Source organism: Diabrotica undecimpunctata, chromosome 8, assembly GCF_040954645.1.
Source record: "Diabrotica undecimpunctata isolate CICGRU chromosome 8, icDiaUnde3, whole genome shotgun sequence".
Lineage (NCBI taxonomy): Eukaryota > Metazoa > Arthropoda > Insecta > Coleoptera > Chrysomelidae > Diabrotica > Diabrotica undecimpunctata.
Window position 1 is genome coordinate 51,872,328 of NC_092810.1, and position 23,354 is coordinate 51,895,681.

General features: G+C 34.5%; 1 protein-coding gene across 1 annotated transcript in view; it reads right to left on the minus strand.

Moving 5' to 3' along the window:
- Positions 1 to 23,354, minus strand: part of LOC140447539 (sodium channel protein Nach-like) — a 100,607-nt gene that overhangs the window by 57,752 nt on the left and 19,501 nt on the right. The window contains exon 3 of the mRNA XM_072540244.1: positions 16,406 to 16,547. Coding sequence (XP_072396345.1) covers positions 16,406 to 16,547 — 142 coding nt within the window. The remainder of the gene's footprint in view (positions 1 to 16,405; positions 16,548 to 23,354) is intronic.

The following is a 23,354-nucleotide window of genomic DNA, read 5'->3' on the forward strand; positions in this document are numbered from 1 at the left end:
TGACAATTAAATAAAATCACAACAAATGGTGTCGGAAGTGAAATCAAAGTAAATTAGACTTATACTAATCATAACAAGTGAATATTTGTAAATTGTAAAAAATGACGACGATTTATGAGCTCACAGTAACGAATTTAAGGAGACATCTCGAGGATAGAGAATTAGCTTCTACCGGAAAAAAAGCTGAGTTAGTCCAACGACTAAAGAATGCTTTGGAGGAAGATGGGTTTAATCCAGAAACGTATATATTTGAAGATAAACATGATGCTGTCATCTCGTCGATTTCGAAATTAGAGAACAAAGTTTCTGACGATATTTCGATAGTTTCTTCTAATGTGGCCAAAGTTTCTGGTGACATCGCATCATTGGAGAACAAAGTTTCTGGCGATATTTCGAAAGTTTCCGGCGACATCGCCTCATTAGAAAACAAAGTTTCTAACGAGATTTCTTCTCTGGAAAGTAAAGTTTCTGCTAACATCTCTAAAGTCACTTCTGAGATGTCTGCTCTTGACGATAGAGTGTCTTCGTTAAAAAACCAAGTTGCTGCCGATATGTTGGCCTTCGAAGAAAAGATATGGAAAGAGATGGAAAGGAAGATGGAGGAAACAGCGACAGCAGAGAGAGGAAACAATCCAATTACAGTAGAGACAAAAGAAGACGAGACAAAATGTAAGTTGGAAATACGACCGAAATTTGAAGGAAGTGGAGGTTATGTCCATGTGAAAGTCCCAACTATCGACGGAAAATCGTCATGGAACAACTACATGAAACTGAAAGTCTGAAAAAGAAAAGGCTGTAAACCTGACTATCGCTCTTCGAGGAGATGCCTTAGATGTGCTCCAGACCATAGCCGTAGAGGAGACGGATGATTTCGAACAACTTAAGAAGAGGTTAAATATGAGATATGGCCATGAACATTTGGAGCATGTATATCAGTCGCAGCTTAAAAATCGTAGACAGAAGAAAGATGAGGCTCTTCAAGAATATGAGGTAGATATTGCCAGATTAGTACGATATGCTTATCCAACAGCTCCCGAAGACATGATGGAAAAGTTGGCCGTTCAAACGTTTATTGATGGTCTTCGTGATCATGAAATGCACAGAACACTACGATTAGCTCGTCACAAGACGCTGGTTGATGTCTTATCCGCGGCCCTCGAATACGAGTCAGCTACGCAGGCCTCTGGCGGTTACAGTAAAGTTAGGACTGTAAAAGAGGAAGGAGATGAAGACAAACTTGACCAGCTCGTTAATATGATGAAAAGTATTACATGCGAGAAAAAGAAGACCATAAAATTAAGAAACTCACCATTAAGAAACCCAGAACGAGTCAGCTTTAGGGGGCAGCTTCGACCCGGAACTCTTCCAAAGACCCTCTTATACTAATAGCTTCTTTGAAATGTCGTGAAGATAGTGTATATGTAGATGGAGACATAAATGGTAAAAAGCATACGTTGTTGGTGGATACCGGAGCGACCAGAACCATTATACGCCCGACAGTTATAAACAGCCGAAAGAAACTGTTACCAACGAGGTTGCGACTTCGGACCGCTACAGGTGAAAATGCCAACATTCATGGAGAAATCCAGGTACAATTAGGAATTGGAGCAGAAAAGTTCGTCCATACTATTATAGTTGTTGACATCGAAGAGGATGTTATATTAGGAATGGACGTAATGATTACGCATGGATTCCAATTGGATTTTAAGAATAAGGTAATCAAAGTTGGTAACGAGGAGGTATTTCTTCATCCACATGATGACAACACTATGCAAGCATCCGTTAAAGAAGATACAGTCGTGCCTGCGAGAAGTGAAACGATCATAGTAGCGCGGCTACAGGGAATTGTGGACGAAGGAACACCTGTTATGATGGAGCCTTGGAACCATGACGACGAAGTTGGCCGAGGAATCATAATTGGAAAGGAATTGGTGACTGCGGCTTAAGAAATTCCTGTGAGACTTATCAATGTCAATGACTACCCAGTAACCATCAAGAAAGAGACAAAAGTAGGAACTTGTTTACCTGTGACATCCATAATCCGTCAGACGACAACATCTGATAATTCCAACGACAAATTCGACCAAATGGTTGCAGTTGCTGGACAGTCTCTGAATCAGATTAAGAAAAGGAAATTAAGGGAATTTCTTCGGCAGTATCGTGATATTTTCGTACCGAAAGGAGGAAAGACGGGAAGAACTACCGTTGTTAAGCATAAAAGAGAGGAAGCTGAAACGATTGTTCAGGAAATGAAGAAAGACGGTGTGATAGAACCTTCTACGAGCCCATGGGTCTCTCCGGTGGTCCTGGTTAAGAATAAAGACGGAACGACGAGGTTCTGTGTCGATTACCGTTTGCTGAACAACGGTACCAAGAAAGATAGTTATCCTCTGCCTCGGATCGATGACACATTGGACACATTGGCTGGAAGTAAATTGTTTTCTACTTTGGATTTGATTTCTGGATACTGGCAGGTAGAAATGGACCCAGTAGATAAAGAAAAGACAGCCTTCACTACGGGATCTGGATTGTGGCAATTCAACGTTATGCCATTTGGACTCTGTAATGCTCCTGCGACATTTGAGAGGCTTATGGAAAATGTGTTGAGAGGGTTATCTTGGAAAACATGCCTGGTTTATTTAGATGACATAATCGTCTTGGGGGAGACATTCGAAGAACATCTGAAGAATTTAGAAAACGTTTTAATCGACTTAAAGCTGCCCAATTGATGCTAAACCCCAAGAAGTGCCAGCTATTTCAAGGTAAAGTCAATTATCTGGGTCATATAGTCAGTAAAGAAGGAGTGGCCGTGGATAAGGGAAAAATCGATTCCATTAAGGAATGGCCAAAACCAACTGACAAACACAAAGTGAGAAGTTTTCTTGTACTATGTACTTACTACCGAAGGTTTATTAAGAAGTTTGCAGATATCGCTAAGCCATTAACGCGACTTACGGAGGAAGCAAGAGATTACCGCTGGGATACAGACTGCCAAAATGCCTTTGAGACCTTAAAAAAACATCTAATAACAGCACCAATTTTAGGGTATCCACTGCCAGAAGGAGAGTTCATCTTAGATACGGATGCAAGTAACGTGTGAATTGGAGGAGTGCTGTCTCAGATTCAAGGAGGACAGGAACGAGTCCTCGGATATTTTAGTAAAGTTCTTTCAAAACCTGAGCGGAATTATTGTGTCACGAGAAGAGAACTTCTAGCAGTACTGAAATCAGTAGAGCACTTCTATCAATACCTTTATGGTAGGAAGTTTCTAATCCGAACCGACCATGCCGCCCTTAAGTGGTTGATGCAGTTTAAGAATCCAGAGGGTCAGATAGCCAGGTGGATCGAACGACTCCAAGAATACGATTTTATTGAGCACCGGGCCGGAGTTAGCCACAGAAACGCTGATTCTCTTTCCAGAAGGCCATGCCCAGCAGAGTGTTCCCACTGCTACAAAACGTAATCCAAGGAAGCAACAGTGCTAAGAACAAAGATGGTCAACGACGGCTGGACGCCTACTAAGATCAGAGAAGAACAAGAAAGAGATCCAGTTATACAGAAAATTCGAAAATGGAAAGAGGAAAACCGTCGACCACCTTGGCAAGAAATATCAAACCTATGCTCAGTAGTTAAGACGTATTGGGCCCAGTGGGACTCATTTATCATGGAAGATGGCTTGCTGAAACGAGTCCTGGGAAATGATGACGGTTCAGAGAAGAGAAGACAGTTGGTGATCCCAAAGAGCAGAATAGCCGAAGTACTTCGTCAGTTACACGACAGTCCATCAGGAGGGCATTTTGATGTAAAGAAAACCCTTCAGCGAATTCGGGAACGGTTTTATTGGATGAACAGTTCCGCCGACGTAAAAGACTGGTGTAAGAAATGTACTATTTGTGCTACGAGTAACGGGCCTTACCGAAAAAGGAGGGGGCTCCTATGAGACAATATAATGTTGGAAGCCCGTTTGAAAGAATAGCTTTGGATATCGCTGGGCCATTTCCAGAAAGTGGAAATGGAGGCAAGTACATGTTGGTAGTAATGGATTACTTTACTAAGTGGGTCGAGATTTACGCACTTCCAGACCAGAAGACCGCGACCGTTGCAGATAAGTTGATCCAAGAATATATCAGCCGATTTGGAGTGCCTTTGGAGATACATAGTGACCAAGGCAGGAACTTCGAAAGCGATCTATTCCAAGGAATATGTGATAGACTAGGCATGAAGAAAACAAGAACTACAGCATATCATCCGCAATCTGATGGTATGGTGGAACGGATGAATAGGACAGTTGGCAAGTATTTGACAAAGATGGTGTCCGATCATCAGCGAGACTGGGACCAATATCTTCCGTTCTTCACAGTGGCCTACAGATCTGCTGTTAACGAATCAACAGGCCAGACACCATCCAGAGTCCTATTTGGACGCCAAATTCGACTACCTTGTGATCTAGAGTTTGGGTGTCGACCTGGAGAAGATGTAGCAGGTGAAGATTATGTGATCGAATTACGAAGAAGAATGGACGATGTACATGAGTTGGTCCGTTCCCATCTTCAGATCGCTAGCAACCGAATGAAGAAACGGTACGATACACAAGCCGAAAAGGGTTGCTTTAAGAAGAACGACAAAGTCTGGCTCTATAATCCCAAGAAACGAAAAGGTTGTTCTCCCAAATTGCAGCAGTTTTGGGAAGGCCCATACTTAATTATGGAGAAGATCAACGATGTCATCTACCGAATAAGCAAGATTCCGAGGGGAAAGCCGATGATAGTACACCATAATCGGCTAGCGTCTTTCGAAGGTGACCACGATGTAGATGAAGAAGTGGAAGTAAACCAAGTCCAAGATGTGTCTGACCTCACGTTTGAGGAATTCATGGGTGCCTATGGAGGTACCGGTAAAGCAAGACATGGTGTTACTACTGAAGAAAAGCAAGATCTACTCGCGCTCCCCGATGACTAGTCGCTGGCCCTTACCATCCCGGCCAGTATCAAAGACGCACCAGGGTTGGCATCCGTTGGCATAACATAAATAGCGCAAACTTAAAGTTATATCAAATTTTATATTGTTAACTATAATTTTGTTTATATACTGTTACGTAAAAATATGAGTCATATTAAAAACCTGTAAACATGTGTTTATTCACAAAAATGTTTTAGATTGTACGAGACCCTTCGATCAGCTGGCAGAAATCTACCTGAACGGAACCTTCCAGAAAACGGTCGAAACGATGACCTGGATTTACCTTCTAGTATAATCACCTGAATTTTCGACCGGCTGTATTTTTATATATAATAACGGACCTTTCATGGAAGAAGGACAGTTAATTTTGAAGATCGCGCGCCGCGTTTTAATTGTTACGCTCGTCAAATAAATTGTACAGTAGTTTAATAAACTGATATAAATTACCGTGTGTTTTAATAAATTAAAATAGGAACAATATAATAAATTAGTAAAGAAATTATAAATTAAAATATAGACATGACAGTTAAATAAAACCACAACAATACCTAAAAAAAATATTTTCGTGTAAGACAGATTAGGCCTGCCCTCTTCACCACCACTGGCACTGGAACTAGATGGAACCATACTTCAGCTTTATGCCGTTAAAATGCGTCGCTGTCAGCTGTCTGTTTGCATTACAGTTACACAGCCAATTCCCATTTCAAAGATGTCAGTCGGCTATTAAGTTAAGTTAGTAAGTTAGTTAGTTCATTGCTAGTGCGGTCCCTGACCGTGTTGAAACGTGTGATTTTGTGCAACATTTTAAAGCTTTGTTTTTCACGGAAAGTTACAATACGCGTTTCTATATGGACCGTTGGTTAAAATGTGGATCGTTAAAACGGGATAGACCTAAAGACGAAGAGGGAGAAAATACATTCAATGTTAAGGTTAAAAAGTCAATGACTCTCGAACCGAACTTGTCAGTGTCTCTTGAACCTATCTCGTCGGCGTCTCTTAAACCTAATTCGACCAAGATCAGTACTGCAAAAATTAGAAAATACAACTCTGATTACTTGGAAATGGGTTTCACGTTCATTGGCCCTGAGCAGCAGCCTAAACCTCAATGTGTAATTTGGTACGAAAGCCTTTCGAATGAGTGTATGAAGCCAGCAAAACTCCGTCGGCATCTTGAGACAAAACATCCAGAGTACAAGAGTAAGTCATTCGATTTTTTTAAAAACAAACTAGGAGAGCTTAAAAGATCTCGTAAAAACATTACTAAACACTCTGGTGCAAATGTAAATGAAAATGCAACCCCTGCATCTTATGAGGTATCTCAACTTGTCGCTAAATTTGTAAAAAACCAGACAATTGCTGAAGAACTTATACTACCATCAGCAATAATTCTATGCAAGAGAATGTTGAGTAATGCGGCTGTTAAGATAATAAGTACTGTTCCGCTCTCTAACAACACTGTCCAAAGAGGAATTTCAGTTATGGCCAATAACATTAAAGACACTGCTGGTCAAACATGAGCGACATGTTTGCTCTTCAATTGGACGAAAGCACCGACATATCAAAAAAAGCAATAATGTTGTGTTTTGTTCGATTTTTGTGGGAGGACCAGATATTGGAGGATTTTCTTTTTTTATACGAACTAGTTCACACAACAGCAGCAGATATTTTTACTGCATTGAATAATTTTTTCAATAAACATGACGTCACATGGATAAAATGTGTGGGCTTGTCTACAGATGGAGCAAAATCAATGGCTGGCCACAAAGCAGGAGTTCAAGCTCGTGTCAAAGCAGTAGCTCCTGAGGTGAAATGGACACATTGTCGTATTCATCGTGAAGCCTTGGTAGCCAAAACATTGCCTGAACCTTTGCAGAAGATACTTAACGAAGTAGTTCAAATCGTTAACAACATTAAAACTCGACCTCTGCAATCCAGATTATTTTCTTTGTTGTACAAAGAAATTGACAGTGAGCATGAATACCTTCTTATTCATACAGAAGTAAGGTGGCTCTCTCGAGGGAGGATATTGACAAGATTTTTTGAACTTAGAGATGAAGTTCGTGTTTTCCTTCTTGACACCAAGTACGCAGATGTTCTCACTGACTTTTCTTGGCTTTGCTCAACTGCCTACTTAGCTGACGTGTTTGAACACTTGAATGTATTAAACTTAAATTTGCAAGGGAAAAATGTAGACATGTTCAAAGTTGAAGATAAGATCAGTGCTATGGTAAAAAAGTGCCAGATGTGGGCGGCAAGGATTGAAAACGAGTCGTTCACTAACTTTCTTATTTGAAACAGTTCTTGGAGTCTGCAGAGCAGAGTTTACCTGACCCGATAAAGATTACCACAGCCGAGCACCTACGCAGCCTAGCCACGATTTTTAGGATACTTGCCTGAACCTGACCCTGACGATGGTTGGATTCGAAATCCTTTCAGCTGTCAAGCAATTGAACAAATCCAAGGCCTCACAGAAGAAGAACAAGATAAGCCCGTGGATTTGTCGAGTTGTGGTACGTTGAAGGACATTTCACATAGTACATAGCAGACTTCTGGGCAACAGAACGCAAGGATTACAAAGAACTTGGAGACAAGACCATGAAAAAAATCCTTCCGTTTGCAACAACCTATCGATGTGAGCAAGCATTTTCTTCCATGGGCTTCATGAAAAACAAATATAGGAATTGGATTGACATGCGGTCGGATTTCAGAGTGAAAGTTTCAAGTTTGGAACCTAACATTACAGAAATAATGGATTCTAAGGTTAAATTTAACGTATCTCATTAATTGAGGAGTGAAAATTAAAACTAATAATGTACTTGTTTAGGTACTCTGTATTTTCACAAATAGGTTCTAAATAGCATTAGTTTGATTTATGTTTTCACATATTTTAGCTCTTTTCAGGTAACTTTAGGTTTGTTTAGATCTTTAGGAAATAGTGGGGGTCCTCGTCATTGTAGTACCTTGATGAAGGGGTCCTTGGAAAAATTTAGTTGGGAACCCCTGCTTTGTACCCAACGTGACTAATTTGTTATCTTTCCACACTTATCTTCTTATTTCCACACCATCGCAAGTACCAACAAACTCTACACTAGTTACTCTTTCTTCATTTTTCGTAGCCTTTTCACCTGAAAGCTTACAATTTGGAATCCTATTCCTTCTTACGGTTTCTAAACTGTGAATACCTTGTTTGGAAAGGTATACAAGGAGAGGTATAGAAGTAGTGTGTATTAGTATGAGCAAAATGAGGAGGGGGTCAATGAACCGAGGCCGGTCTAGACAACATTTAATAGGGTTACTTAAAATAGGGTGGAGCGAATTAACCAATTAAGATTGTACACAATTTCGTGGTCAAAATGACTAATTATAACAATAATTAATTATAAATTACCCTAGAGTAATCTAAAATAGGGTGGGGTGATATAAGATATTACTGCACGCAAAATGAGGAGAAGCTATATAGAGTAGGGTACGGTAGGAAAAATGTGTATAAGAAGCCAAAACTTGCACACATCAATCAGAATTTCAAAATGAGTGCTATATTTCGAAACGTATTTTTGGGTGAACGTCGGTTTTACCTGAATCCATCGAACTCAAAATTTGTTTCTGTTTGTCTAGCACATGAATTGAATTTTGAACCGGTAGTGTTCATCAGTGGTAATAAACAAGATCGTGTTTTATTTAGTGAAACTGAGTGGTTAAACTTTCTACCATATAAAACTGTAATTGACAGTTTCATGGGAGGAAATTCTCAACAATCAATTAATGATGGTAAAATACAACTAGAGTTCATGCAGCTACCACAAATGTCAGTTGTGAAAGTTACCAATGGTGAATCACAGATAATTTTGGGTGCCAATTCCATTGCGTCGTTATGGATACTACTTCCAATAATTAATTACCATTTGGAAACTTTGAAAAAGGATAAATTCACCAGTTCCCTAGAAATACTAAAGTTGGGGGTTGATTCAAATGATCCTATTAAAACCGGGCTACAAATAATGGAGCCAATAAAGAATATAAATACAACAACTTACGGTATGGCGTTGGAGTTAATTCACAGATTTCCAGAGCTACTCAATGATAAAATTTAGTGAAAATGTTCGTATTCACTACATTGAAGCAACTTGTTCATGTAGAACGAAGTATTGGGAGTTCGTGGCTGCTGACAGAGTAAGATTTCAACATAGAATTAAAGAACTTGCTAAAATTATTAATCCTGTATTGGATGTTAGGCATAGAAATAAATACATTTTGTAAAAAATTTAATATATTAAATTACCCCTTCCACTGTAAATTATTTAAGTTATATGTAGGAACAGATCCTTCACAAATTAATAGTCACCATGTGTCTGGAAGATAAGTCAGACAAACTGAATAATTTTTATAGCAGGTTATCCACATTTAAAAACTGGAGGGGGTTGGTTCCCTCGATTGAGTTAGCAGTATATGGATTTTACTATCTACAAAAAGAAGATATTGTAAGGTGCTTTTGGTGTCATGTAGAAATTTATCATTGGTTATCTACGGATGATGTTTATAAAGAACACATCAAATTCAGTCCAAACTGTAGTTTTGCACAAATAATTCACACCGAATTTTCTAACCACCAGAAAAATTATAGATCAACACCAGACATTAAAATCGAAAACAAATTTTCTAAATACCAGATTAATAAAGACATAAAAACCAAAAACACTCAACTAAATAGAAATACAAATTTATATCTAAATGTCTTATTTTTGTGCTTTGTATATTTTTCTTATTGAGTATCTGTATAAGTAGAAAAGAATGTAAAATATAATGCAATGTTGAAGATGTAAACAAAACTGTGTATGTTGGATTATTTATCCTATAAGTAAAAAAAATAAAAGATTTTTTTGTAAAAAACAGTTTTTATTTTAATATTATAATACATTATTTTTATTAATCCATGAATTATGTGTAACATCCATCCCTAACCATTTCACAAACACCTTGTTACCCTTTCTTTTCAATACCTTCTCTACTAAGTAGATATCAGGGTACCGGGTTTTCTTTAATTCTTCGCTGTAAAACGCTCCTTGAATTTCTTCTTTGCGTGAATCTTCTAGTAGGTAAGTGACTGGATTTGTCTGCTTAACTTTTCTTATTTTATAAGCCTTTATAAACAAATTTCTAAATCTCGAAATCCGAACGTGATCACCAACTTTGAATTTATGTTTCTTGGGGTCAATGATTTTAAGGTAATTATACGCAATTATTTTCTTGGCATTCTTTTCATTAACTTTGCTAGGAATAGCACCTGTGGTTGAATGTATAGTGTTATTGTATTTTTTTACTATATCAGGAAGAATATTCAACCACTTGTAAGTACCTTGCAAGCTGAACTGCTTCCACAACATTGATTTTATTGTTCTTATTACTCTCTCTGCAATGGAGGCTTTTAAATTCGAGAATGTACTGTAATGGTTAATATCACGTGACATCATAAGCTCACGAAACTGTGAATTGTAAACAGGTATCACCTTCATCTTCGCTTTCCGATGAAATGTTTTCATATTTGCTCTCGTTTGGAGTCGAAGATATTGTGACATGCTCTTCGAATTTTTTATATTTCATAGGTTGGTGATGACGGATGTCCCCCTCAATTAACTCCAGAGAAGAGTTTAAGACTTCTGCAAACATCTTTCCTTTTGGTGACTTTTTAAAGTGCGAAATAATCTTCGCGCTGGATTTTAAACTTTCTGGAACCGGCAACTTTACTTTCATTTTTATAATATTAATACCGACACTTTCTAAGGATTATTTTACTAAATTAATCTGCAGTACTCGGCTTTTTATAGCTTTTTGAAAAAGTGGAAAGGGCAGACCAATGTAAAAGTATTAAAATTCCTCCCTTTTAGCACATTTTTTAGCGAAAACTCGAGATTTAATCACTTAATAGCATATGACCACACCATATATTGTTACAACCCTAATGTGCTAGTTACCCTATATGGATTTCAATTAAATTTTAATGGCCTTTTAATTATAATTAAGAGTTTTCTCATATTCTATAACACTTGTTATTTAGCAATTCACATATGTGTTGGCAACTTATCGTGGATCTAAATTTGCAAAATATTTACCATAATTAGAATAGGGGATCGCTTATACGGGCACCCTGTATTATACATATCTTGTATAGATAAAACTCCAAAACCTCACCCGCAAATATGTGGGTTCTACAATTGCGCTTGAAAAATGTTAATTATATTCACCCTATGTAATTTTTTTTTAATACTACATGTACCATCTGTTTGGTTTAAAAACCAGACAATATTTCCGTTTTAGAATTAAGGGTTTTATAACGATGGAATAGCAGATAACACGCTGAATTCATTTCTATTTAATAAATATCATGTGTTATGTATATGTATAAAAAGCAAAATGTTATAAAATGAAGTTGTTTGTATTTTAAACAATTTTATATAATCAACCTATAACGTTCTACGTCTTTTGATGCCATCTCTCCATGCTTCTCTGTCTCTCCACAACTCGTCTCTAGTTTGTTCTTCCATATCCTTGTCTATTCCTTCCTATCAGCTTTTTCTGAGTCTTCTTCTTCTTGTTGTGGAATTCGGGTCTCACGCATTCTTTGAACGTTGAACAGACAAGTTGTTTGGTTTTAATCTCATCAACTATTGTGTGTGTGACTTGCATTATTTCTCTTATTCTTTCATTTGTCACTCATTCCAGTTTTGATCTTCCCACAGATCTTTACCAGAAATCCATTTCAGTAGCTTCCAGCATTCGTTTTGTTTTTTCTTTCAATTGCCACACTTCACACCCATATGTAATTATACTTTTAACTACGGTGTTCTATATTCGCTTTTTACCGTTGTTTGTTAAATTGTTAAACAATTTTAAAGGATATTATAAACTTAACATTTTTTGCCTTAACATCCTTATAAATATTGAAATTACGTCCATAACTGAATATAAATCCAACTGATAACTACATAATGTAATCAACAAACGCCAAAATATCAGTATTGTTTATAGACTACTCTAAACATTTTATTTGTCACAACCCGTAAAATAAAAAGTAAAAACGTCTCCATTTTAGTTTTTATAGACTTTTAAGGTTTCCTTCCCTGAATATTTTGTTTTATTGGCTCCGTCCAGTGTTTCATCATTTATGATTTTTTATACCCGGCTATTTATATTCCTTATATTTACTGATCGTTTCTCCTCCATCTAGGATCAAGTTCTGACGATATTCATATTTGGTTTTTTGATTCTTTTCCATTTCTTCTTATACATATCATATATTTATTGATTCAAAATTAATATAATTTCTTTTTTGTTATTTGAGTTAATGGCCTTTTAATGTTACCCAAACGTTTACCCCAATTTAAATAATGTCAAATGAGGGTGCCAGAAATAATTCGTTGTCGTTAATTAAACTATTATCCTTTTCAATTTACTCAATTGGTTAGTCTAATTTGAATATTGTTGGGTGGGATTGTCTGCAATAATTAAGGATGTAAAGTATTATAATTTATTTTTTGCTTATTTGGCGCAACTGGCTTTTTATATTTAATGGAGTTAATTAAACTAATCATAATATTCTGCGGGGTGGGTAGATTGACCAGTGCTTAATTGGCAATTGCTAAAGTATTTTTGACCACGATATTGTGTACAATCTTAATTCGCTTCACCCTATTTAAAATCACCCACCCTCATTTTGCATGCAGTAATATCTTATATCACCCCACCCTATTTTAGATTACTCTAGGGTAATTTATAATTAATTATTGTTATAATTAGTCATTTTGACCACGAAATTGTGTACAATCTTAATTGGTTAATTCGCTCCACCCTATTTTAAGTAACCCTATTAAATGTTGTCTAGACCGGCCTCGGTTCATTGACCCCCTCCTCATTTTGCTCATACTAATACACACTACTTATAGAAGAGTAATAATTGCCAAAATAAAGCCGGTGACTCATATTCATAGGAATAATTCTAGCCAACCTCACCACAACATTTGCAGTTGTTTCGAGGTCAGGTTCAAAAGCAGGTTTCGTTTTTTGACCATTCTCTTGTCCTGTATATAATTCTATATGATACGCATATCCAGAGCTACTGCATAGGACAAAAAGTTTAAAACCCCATTTATGTGGCTTGTTTGGTAGGTACTGCTTCATGTAGTGCCTAGCTTTGGTAGAACAAATTTGCTCATCGACGGACAAATATTGTTCCAATGGAATTCCGTTTGAACATGCTTCATTAAGGTGGTCAATTATTGTTACTGTTACCTGTTGACTGACATAGCACTTTTTATTTTCTCAAAGAAAATTTCTTCTGAACAATATGCCCTTGTATTGGGCAAATGAACAAGACATATATATTGTAATTCGAATAAACTACTTTATGTCACTTCGTGTAATGTTCAGTGGTTTGTTAGGATTCTGCTGTATGGCATATAAATTTGACTCCTCCACAATTTTATCTAAAAGGCTATCTGTGAAGAATAAATTAAAATATTCATAGGGACTTTCTAGTTGTATGATATGATCTGGAAGATTGTGATTTCCTCTAAATTTCAGTTGCTGTTCGGATAAGTTCAATTTTTTTTCTTCATATAATGTCTAAAAATAAAAAAAAACATCTAGTATTTGTGATCACAAATTGATTGTAAAATAAGTATACCTTTGCCATTTGAGTAAACCAGAGTTTCTGGAGGCTCCTCCTCTACAGTGCTATGAACTATATTAGCGTCTACATCATTCTCATCCATTTCGTTCACTAGTTCAGAGTCCTCTTTATCAGACTCATCATAGTACTAACACTGTTCGTCAGGTAAGAAATCTGGATCGACAATATCATCATCGTCACCATCAAACCCATCTTCGCTATCCCAAAGCCTATCTATTATATCGGCAAGTTACTTGTCAGTCAGCGGCCTTTTATCTTTACAACTAATGATGTTTTATCTAAAAGATAAAATTTACTAGATATGCGCGATGTTGTTTGTAAACAAAAACAACAAAAAACTTCGTTATGAGAAAAATATGCGCAGTACTGTATACCGCAAGACGTCATGCATTTTACTTACCTTAATAACATGTAAAATATATTTAAATATAAGGTTGAATGCTCGAATAAATGAACTTTGATCAGATAAAAGGCATATATCGAGCACAGTTTAATTAAATCTTGCCCAAGTACTTTCGATCCCTAGATCATCTTCAGGGGCATCTGAAATAAGCCAAGAAACGTTTTTTTATAACCAAAGAAATTTAATAACTTCGATAAAAACTCGAAGTTTTATGGTTGAAAAAAGGTTTTTTTATATGATTAACGTTTATAGACTTACTTCGTCAATTGTGGCCTATCCGGCAAGAACAAGATGTCATAAACATAACTTAAGTTGAACTTCTTGGATATGACTATTTCCCGTAATAAAGATTCTTTAGAGTACAATATTTACAGAAAACCTACCCAAACAGATCATGTTATACATGATACATCTAATCATCCAACCCAACATAAAATGGCTGCTTTCAACAGTTACATTCATAGGTTACTCAAATTTCCACTTTCTAATGATAATTTTAATTCAGAACTTAACACTCTTAAACAAATTGCTTTCAATAATGGTTATGATCCTAACATTATCTATAAGCTTCTAAATAGAGCTAAACTAAAAATTGCAGAAAAGCTTGCATATTCATCACAATGTTTTCTTCAACCTACTGCTTCAAATAACACCAGATATTTCTCCTTCACCTACATTAGCAGCATTTCCAATAAAATATCTAAACTTTTTACTTCTACAATCGATAACATCAAAATTTCCTTCAAGTCACACAACACCTTAGGTTCCTTCTTAATCAACACCAAAGATAGGATGAACACACTTGACAAAAGTGGTATTTACAAATTAAAATGTGATGATTGTGATGCCTCTTATGTAGGTAGAACCATTAGAAAGTTATCCACTAGAGTTTCAGAACATTTGAAAAGACCAAACTCTTCAAGTTTTGGTCAACACTTATTATCCAGTAAACACAATTTTAACATCAACACTGGTTCATCTATCTTACATGACATTAGTAGAAAGAAAAACTATATGGAGTTGGATTTATTGGAAGATTTGGAAATTACAAGGGAAACGAATGAAAACTCTCACTGTCTTAATACTCAAATTAATTTAAATTGTACTAAATTTAAACCTATTTTTAAAAACTTTATTACAGCTTCACCTCGTAGGGGACCCAGCTCGACTGTTTAGACTTCCTGCACTGAGCACATCCATAGTAATTTTATAGTTATACCATTGACTGTGGGTTCAACTGAACTACTTGGATTACACCCCATTTATATATTTTGCTTTCCATTTTGATTTTCAATTATTAGTATTTTAATTACATAGTCAGATCTCTTCCTTTCTATATTACAGATAGTGCTTGGTAGACCATTTTATTGTAGTCAACCACCCACTGTTTAACATATTGTTTAGTCCGCTTCTTGCATTCTTACTTTTCGTCTATTTCAGTTGCTCTCAAACTAACACCTTAATTATTACAGACATGTTTGAGTGTGAGATCTGGATTATTCAATTTACTTAAAAATATTCTATATAATTTTATATTTCATCAGTGATCTCCTATAGTAGTGTCAGTTGGACTTTTGGTCAATACTTAGTTTCATAGAATTGTAAAAGGTGCAGATCACATATCTATGATTGTGACTGCTCATCCAAGTTGTCATTTGTCATATGTCACCCCAACATTTCCGTTAGATCAGGAGCCATTCTGTCTCCGACTTCTTCAAGCAATGTAGCCTCCCTTAAATTATTTTAAAGTGTTTGTTTGTCTATTTGTAGTGTAGTGTAATGTACAATTTTATGTTTATGACATCTTGTTCTTGCCGGATAGGCCACAATTGACGAAGTAAGTCTATAAACGTTAATCATATAAAAAAACCTTTTTTCAACCATAAAACTTCGAGTTTTTATCGAAGTTATTAAATTTCTTTGGTTATAAAAAAACGTTTCTTGGCTTATTTCAGATGCCCCTGAAGATGATCTAGGGATCGAAAGTACTTGGGCAAGATTTAATTAAACTGTGCTCGATATATGCCTTTTATCTGATCAAAGTTAAAATATATTTACTCAAATTACTTTGGTAAAACTAACAAAACAATCTGAAGCACGTGTCAGTATCTAATCGTGTACACTACATAACTAAGAAGACAAAATATTGGTAACCAACACCATCTATGATTGTTTAGTCTACTTACGCTGATTAATACTCCATTGTTAGTGAACAACGTCATGCACAAACTGATTCATCTTTATCTGCTATTAAAATAAATGTTTATTTTTAGTATGTTGTTTTTAAACAACATGATGCAGTGAAGGGTTAATGACAAATCATAAAAGAACTTTAAATTGTTACATTACGTTGTACTTACTCGTAATACTTTTTGAGTAAAATTCATGTGTTTGCATGATTCGCATTCTTCGTAACAAGAGTAGCAATTTCCAGTGAAATAAACGACATCCGATATAAACTGCTTCTGTACGTCGATTTCTTCATCAACAAACTCTTCGTTCCTTAAATAAAAAAAAATCATTTATGTCCAATCGTCAGAGATTAGATCTCTAAAAATGAGACGAACAAGCTGAATTTTGTTGAGAATATCAATTTTGGTACCCTAAGAAAGATGCAAAAAAGTTTGCCACTCCTACCCCCGGCTTCCCTCTAAAACGGAACACATCGATTTATTAACCCATTTGATTCCACGACATTTTTTTTTTCGATAATATCTATAATACAAGATTTTTTTGAATGTCATTGTTGGATCTGGGTTAAATAGTAACAATTCATTGTTATTTGACATAAAAAAATTTAATTTTTAGCAAAAAGTAGGTGTACTTATACGAGTGCAATGGGCTGATCGGGAGTCAAAAATATAAAACATTGTGTAAAAATGAAAATATTTTATTTTCTTACAATATAGGTACATACTTGGGTATGTCCTGTATCATAATCTACCTTGTAGTATGAAATTGTACAAATAGACCAGTCTGGTTAAAAAAAAAGGTGGAAAAATGTTTCGCAGATATATGAAGCTTTTAAGACATAGGTAGGGGATACTAAATGATGAATAGATGAAAAAATACTCCCAGTTTTACCTTGCGTTTTTTTTAAGCAATAATTTATTATCACAATTTGATTTTTTGTCTATAAATTTTTTCCCTTATACTTTAAATAAACAATATTTATGTCATTTTTTTATGTCAAGAATATCTTTATTCTCCCGTTTTTTTTTTAATTAAAATTAATAAATAATTTACAGAGATATTTGCAAAAAAGCAGTTTTTTTGCACTAATTTATAAATTTTATTAATTTATTTATTAACAAAATAAAATGGTATTAATACATTTAAACATCAAGGAATTACCATCTTTTAGATTTGTGCGAAATTTCCTCCCGATCAGTCAAATACTTTATGTTATTTAATTTGTTTATCCCTGAGGCTAATTATTTAAACTATTAAGCTTGCCCTATGCATGATGCTAGACACATTCAGCAAATTTCATAGGATTCTTTAAGACTTAGACTATCTGAGAAGTTAAATGCATATTGAGTTTTCATCGAAATTATTTACAAAATAAACGTTTAAAAAAGGGGTATGTTTTTTACTTATAAACAATTGTAATAACTTCTATATTTTTCAAGCTACAGACTTGTACTTACAACCATTGGGTAGCTGGTAAAAAAGCTCACGTTAAAAAATAAAAAGCCTTCTATGACCAATAGGAACGAAGTTAGTGACTATTTTTAAAAAATTCATATCTCCATTGTTTATAAACATTAAGAAGTAAAATTTGCACAAATTTTGAATGAAAATCTAAACTTTATATTGAAACTTATAGCTATAAAATTTATCTAATTTTTCGAAACGACGGTACTTTCGAAAGATCGACATAGGAAAGTGGAGAGGATATCTGTTTCAGCTTCGTTTTTTTTTCGGCATCGGAACTTCAAATTGCAATACGTAGGAAAAATTTACATTATCTTGGCTTCCTTTGCAGCTGCAAGCCTCTTTTTTTTATTCTGGGGTAGCTCGTCGAAATATGAATAACTACATAGTTTTCACTGGCCAGAAAATATGGGAAAACTCGGAAAAATTGAGTCCATTTGAAATTCACCCTAAATACTTATTTTTTTTTAATTTGCTCGAATATCTGTCGCAGTATTAATAATGATGACATAATCTTCACCCCCAATAAATCTCGGAAAATCCCGGAAAATCAACATATGTTTTTTCATTTTATATCAATGATGTAATAATACTTATATATTTTATAAATTAAATTTCAGGTAATTTTTTACACGACATGATATTATTATATTCCTTATATTGATTATAATTGTTTGTATTTTTATAATTAACAATATTGATTTTTATTCTATTTTTCTTACAAATATGATATACAATATTAATCTAATCTGCCTTACTGCTTTGATAAAATAAGTCGATTTTTTGATCACTTGCCTTATTAATTTTTGCAATGTTTATTGAACTTTACTTTTTTTATTTTTTTTACATACATTGGTTTAAAAGTTAAAATTTGGTTCATTTATTCGACTTCACGGTCAGGTCTGAACCTTTTTGTTGCAGGTTGTTTGTCTTCACTTATTTAGTCAGTCTTTCCATACATTAACATATTAATGGGCGATCTTAATGCCAAGGTGGGTCAAGGTAAGGTAGGAGAACAAGTAGGAAAATATGGGCTTGGAAACAGAAATAACAGAGGAGATCGTTTGATTCAATTTTGTCAAAGTGAAGACTTCGTTATAACAAATACCTTTTTCAAATTACCTCCTCGACGGTTATATACATGGACATCTCCACAACATACCAATGAAAAAATAGTGAGAAATCAAATAGACTACATTATGATAGCAAGGAGGTATCATAATGCTGTTAAATGTACTAAGACGTACCCAGGAGCTGATATAGGCTCAGATCATAACCCGGTAGTTACTGTGATAGAGGCTAGACCAAAAAAGATTAGAAGACCACACAGAAAGGTACTAGATTTAAATAAACTTAGAAACAAAAATATACGACAAGAAACAGGAGAAGAAATAAATGAAAACCTCCGTTCAGTGCAGCAACAAATTATTGATACAAACAACGTTAACCAAAAATTAAAGTACATAAATACAGCTATACAAACAGCAGAAAAGAAACATCTTACAAAAACAACAACAAATAATAAGGGGTGGATGACACAAGATATACTAGACTTGATGGAACAAAGAAGAAAGATGAAGAATTACCCAGACAAATACAAAGAAATAAATAAACACATAAAAAAGAGAATAAAAGAAGCCAAAGAGGAGTGGATTAAAGAACAATGTGAAGAAATGGAAACCTATGAGAAAAAGTACGATGCGTTCAATATGCACAAAAAATTAAAAGAAATAACAGGCAGCATAAAGAAATGCCAAATACGTAAACTTAAAGACAAAGATGGAAATCTTATTGTAGATCTAGAGAATAAAATAAAAAGATGGACAGAATACCTGAATGAATTATTTGAAGACGTTAGAAACAACTTAACTCAGATAATCAATGCAACTGGGCCAGACATATTGAAAGAAGAAGTAAATACGCAATAAGAAACGCTAAAAATGGAAAAGCAAATGGACCTGATGAAATTCCGACAGAACTGTTGAAGCTTTTGAATGATAAATCCGTAACCATAATATTAAATTTTGCAGCGAGGAGCTAAAACAGTTTCCCCTCCACTTTCCTATGTCGATCTTTCGAAAGTAACTTTGTTTCGAAAGGTTTTAAGTTTCGAAAAATTGGATGAATTTTATAGTTATAAAATTCAATATAAAGTTTAGATTTTCATTCAAAATTTGTGCAAATTTTACTTCTTAATGTTTATAAACAATGGAGATATTATTAACAAAAAAATTGTCGCTAACTTCGTTCCTATTGTTCATAGAAGGTTTATTTTTTTTTTATTAAATGTGAGTTTTTTTACCAGGTATCGAATGGTTGTACATACAAGTCTGTAGCTTGAAAAATATAGAAGTTATTACAATTGTTTATAAGTAAAAAATATACCCCTTTTTCAAACGTTTATTTTGTAAATAATTTCAATGAAAACTCGATATTCATTTAACTTCTGAGATAGTATAAGTCTTAAAGAATCCTATGAAATTTGTTAAATGTGTCTAACATCATTCATAGGGCAAGTTCAATAGTTTAAATATTTAGCCTCAGGGATAAATAAATTAAATAACTTTTAAACTATTTGACCGATCGGGAGGAAATTTCGCACAAATCTAAAAGATGGTAATTCCTTGATGTTTAAATGTATTAATACCATTTTATTTTGTTAATAAATAAATTAATAAAATTTATAAATTAGTGCAAAAAAACTGCTTTTTTGCAAATATCTCAGTAAATAATTTATCAATTTTAATTGAAAAAACGGGAAAATAAAGATATTCTTGATGTAAAAAAATGGTTTAAATATTGTTTATTTAAATTATAAGGGAAAAAACTTATAGATAAAAAACCAAATTCTGACCATAAATTATTGTTTAAAAAAAAACGCAAGGTAAAAATAGGAGTATCTTTTTATCTATTCGTCATCTAGTAACCCCCACCTATGTCTTAAAAGCTTCAGATATCTGCGAAACATTTTGCCGCGAAATCGATGATTTTTGTATAACCAGACTGGGCTAAAAACAATCACGTTCAATACACAGAGTAACTTTACACTTTATACACATCCAACGTACTGTTTGATGGCATAAGCGACATCGAAGTTGTTTGTCTATTTTCTTTGGAAAATGACCGCTTCCATCCATTTTTAGACTAATTGGTACAGATCCTGCTAGTCGTTTTCTTGAATAAGTAGATTTCCCAAAACTTCTTAAATAATGACGTACTACATATCGTTGAAAAGCCAAAAGATCCATTTCTTTATTTTCAGCAAGTATTTGTAACCTCCACACGAGTTAACAAGAGCTGAGTTGAGCATGTGGGTAATAAATGGGCCACCACCATTTTTTACCTTGTATATTGACTCGGTAGTTATTAACCGATTGGTCAAAGAGATCAACACCGCCCATTGAAGCATTGTATGATGAAAAAAGTTTTGGTTGGGTACATCAATTTTTGGTTTGAAAGTAGCACACCAATGATTCACTTTGGTGGTTCAACACTATCGTAATTTGATGCCATTGTGGCCACCTTGTTGTCCTTCCATTTTACAAAAAGTAGTAGACTTTTTTTTCAAAGGGATATTCGACATATCCACGATTCTTCTTTTTCATTAGAGCGGAAGGTAACAAAGGACATTTTTTTATACGATTTTCTCTTACTGTGCCTGTTGCCCTAAAGCCCTTCTCTTTTAAAGTTTCCATCAAATTGTGACTAGTAAAATAATTGGCAAAATTTACTTCGTGGTCAGTAGGCACATCAACATCAAGCATTTTTTGAACAACTTGTGATCCTAAAGGCAACGCCGCGACTTTGGTTTATCCACTGATGCTTCACAGTATATGTCAAAATTGCAGCAAATAACTAGTTGAACTACAAAGCATCCAGTCCTTGTACCCAAATCTTACTGGCTTTCACCTTATGAACTGTTTAGATGAGTGATGCCCAGAATACTTTATCATCGCTCCATCAATTGATAAGTCTTAGTGAAATATGCCAAATTGTTGAAATTTTTTATTTAGTTTGTTCATGAGAGGCCTTACTATATACATTATGTCCCTTGTATCAATTTGCGAATTATCTGCCAAATGTAGGTATTTTTTAATTTCTTGCAAACGGTTCGTTGAAATTGCATTAGTCACGAGGGGAACCTGAAGATCTTCATCTAAACAGCAATAGTTGCACTCTCTTGGCAATCTATGATATCCAGTAAAAAGTAAAATAGCCAGAAATATCTTAATCTCTTTCTGCGTTACATGAAATTGATGATTATTATTTTGAGCGGCATATAAATTTGTCTGCTGTGTAATATATTCAATAATTTCATTGTCGAAAAATTTCTCAAATATTTCTTTACTAGATTTACCTCGGATTTGTTCTTTTATATTATCCAGACCACCCTCGTAACCTGTTGTAGATGTCGTACTAATATCAGTCATTCCTTTCGTCCAGTCAGATTTCTTGGTTTTATTTTGACCCTTAAGTAAATTTTCTCTTCTAATAACAAGAGGAAGATTGTCTTCTTCGTCATTATCAGAGTCATCACTCATGTAATGAACCTCTATTTCTCCGGGAACGTCATTCGGAAAGCTTTGATATACATGAATAACTACCACCGCTACATCTTTATGCGTAGAACTCGCTAGGTCATCTGAAGTTAAAACCAGAGTTCTATAACGTTTTCCATAAAACCAATACCAATATTAAAACTGAAACAATAAAAAACCAAATAATCATTTTGATCTCATACAAACCCACTGTATTCAGATGATTACAGGTCTATTTTGTAACATACATAAAAACAACAATAATAAAAAAAAATCTTATACTGAATAAATAAACATTACTAGTACTTACCCTTACAATTTGTATACACCAAGGGTATACAACATACACGTGGAGTACCACTTTTTTACCAGATGTGTCACTACTAGGCCATTTTTGCTGCTGTACTTAGACGAGTACAGTGGGAACAAATGGGTTAATAATCTAAGCCGCCGTAGAGTAAAATGTTTCAAAGAAGAAATGTAGCCGAGGTAATTTTAAACAAAAATATGAATTAACACTTTTTGTGTAGAATGAACCGTTCTCTCACAAACAACGCTTGAAGTGACCGACGATTTTAAATGTCAGTTACGCGAGTGAAATCAATTTTTTAAAAATAATTTGCATCAATTCGACGGTAAAAATTCGATATATGTTCTATCCATAAAAATCAAAATGCGTTTTAAAGGTGAAGAGTACAGCTTTTGTATACAGTACTGTATTTTTCCGCAAATAAAGCAAGTTTCTATAAAGCTGTTAAATATATAAACTTTGCGCGATTTTTGCCATTTTTCGATTCTTATGAAATCAATAAAATTTATCACTTCCTCTGACCGGTCACTATGCAATTTCCATTATTTAACATTCTTGAGTTTTGGCAACAAATATAAGGCATTTGAAATATACTTAAAAATGCTAAATTTAAACTTTCATATTACAAACAATATTTTAAAACGCTTCGAAACTACACAAATTCCATCTAATGCTGTCTTCGTGGAAGCATTTCACTTGACGTGAGACTGTTTGTAGTAAATTTGAGGTAAGTGTATTCTTTTTATAGTATTAACCAATTAATGGCCGATACAATAAACAAAGAGAAATTTGACAATTAATTTA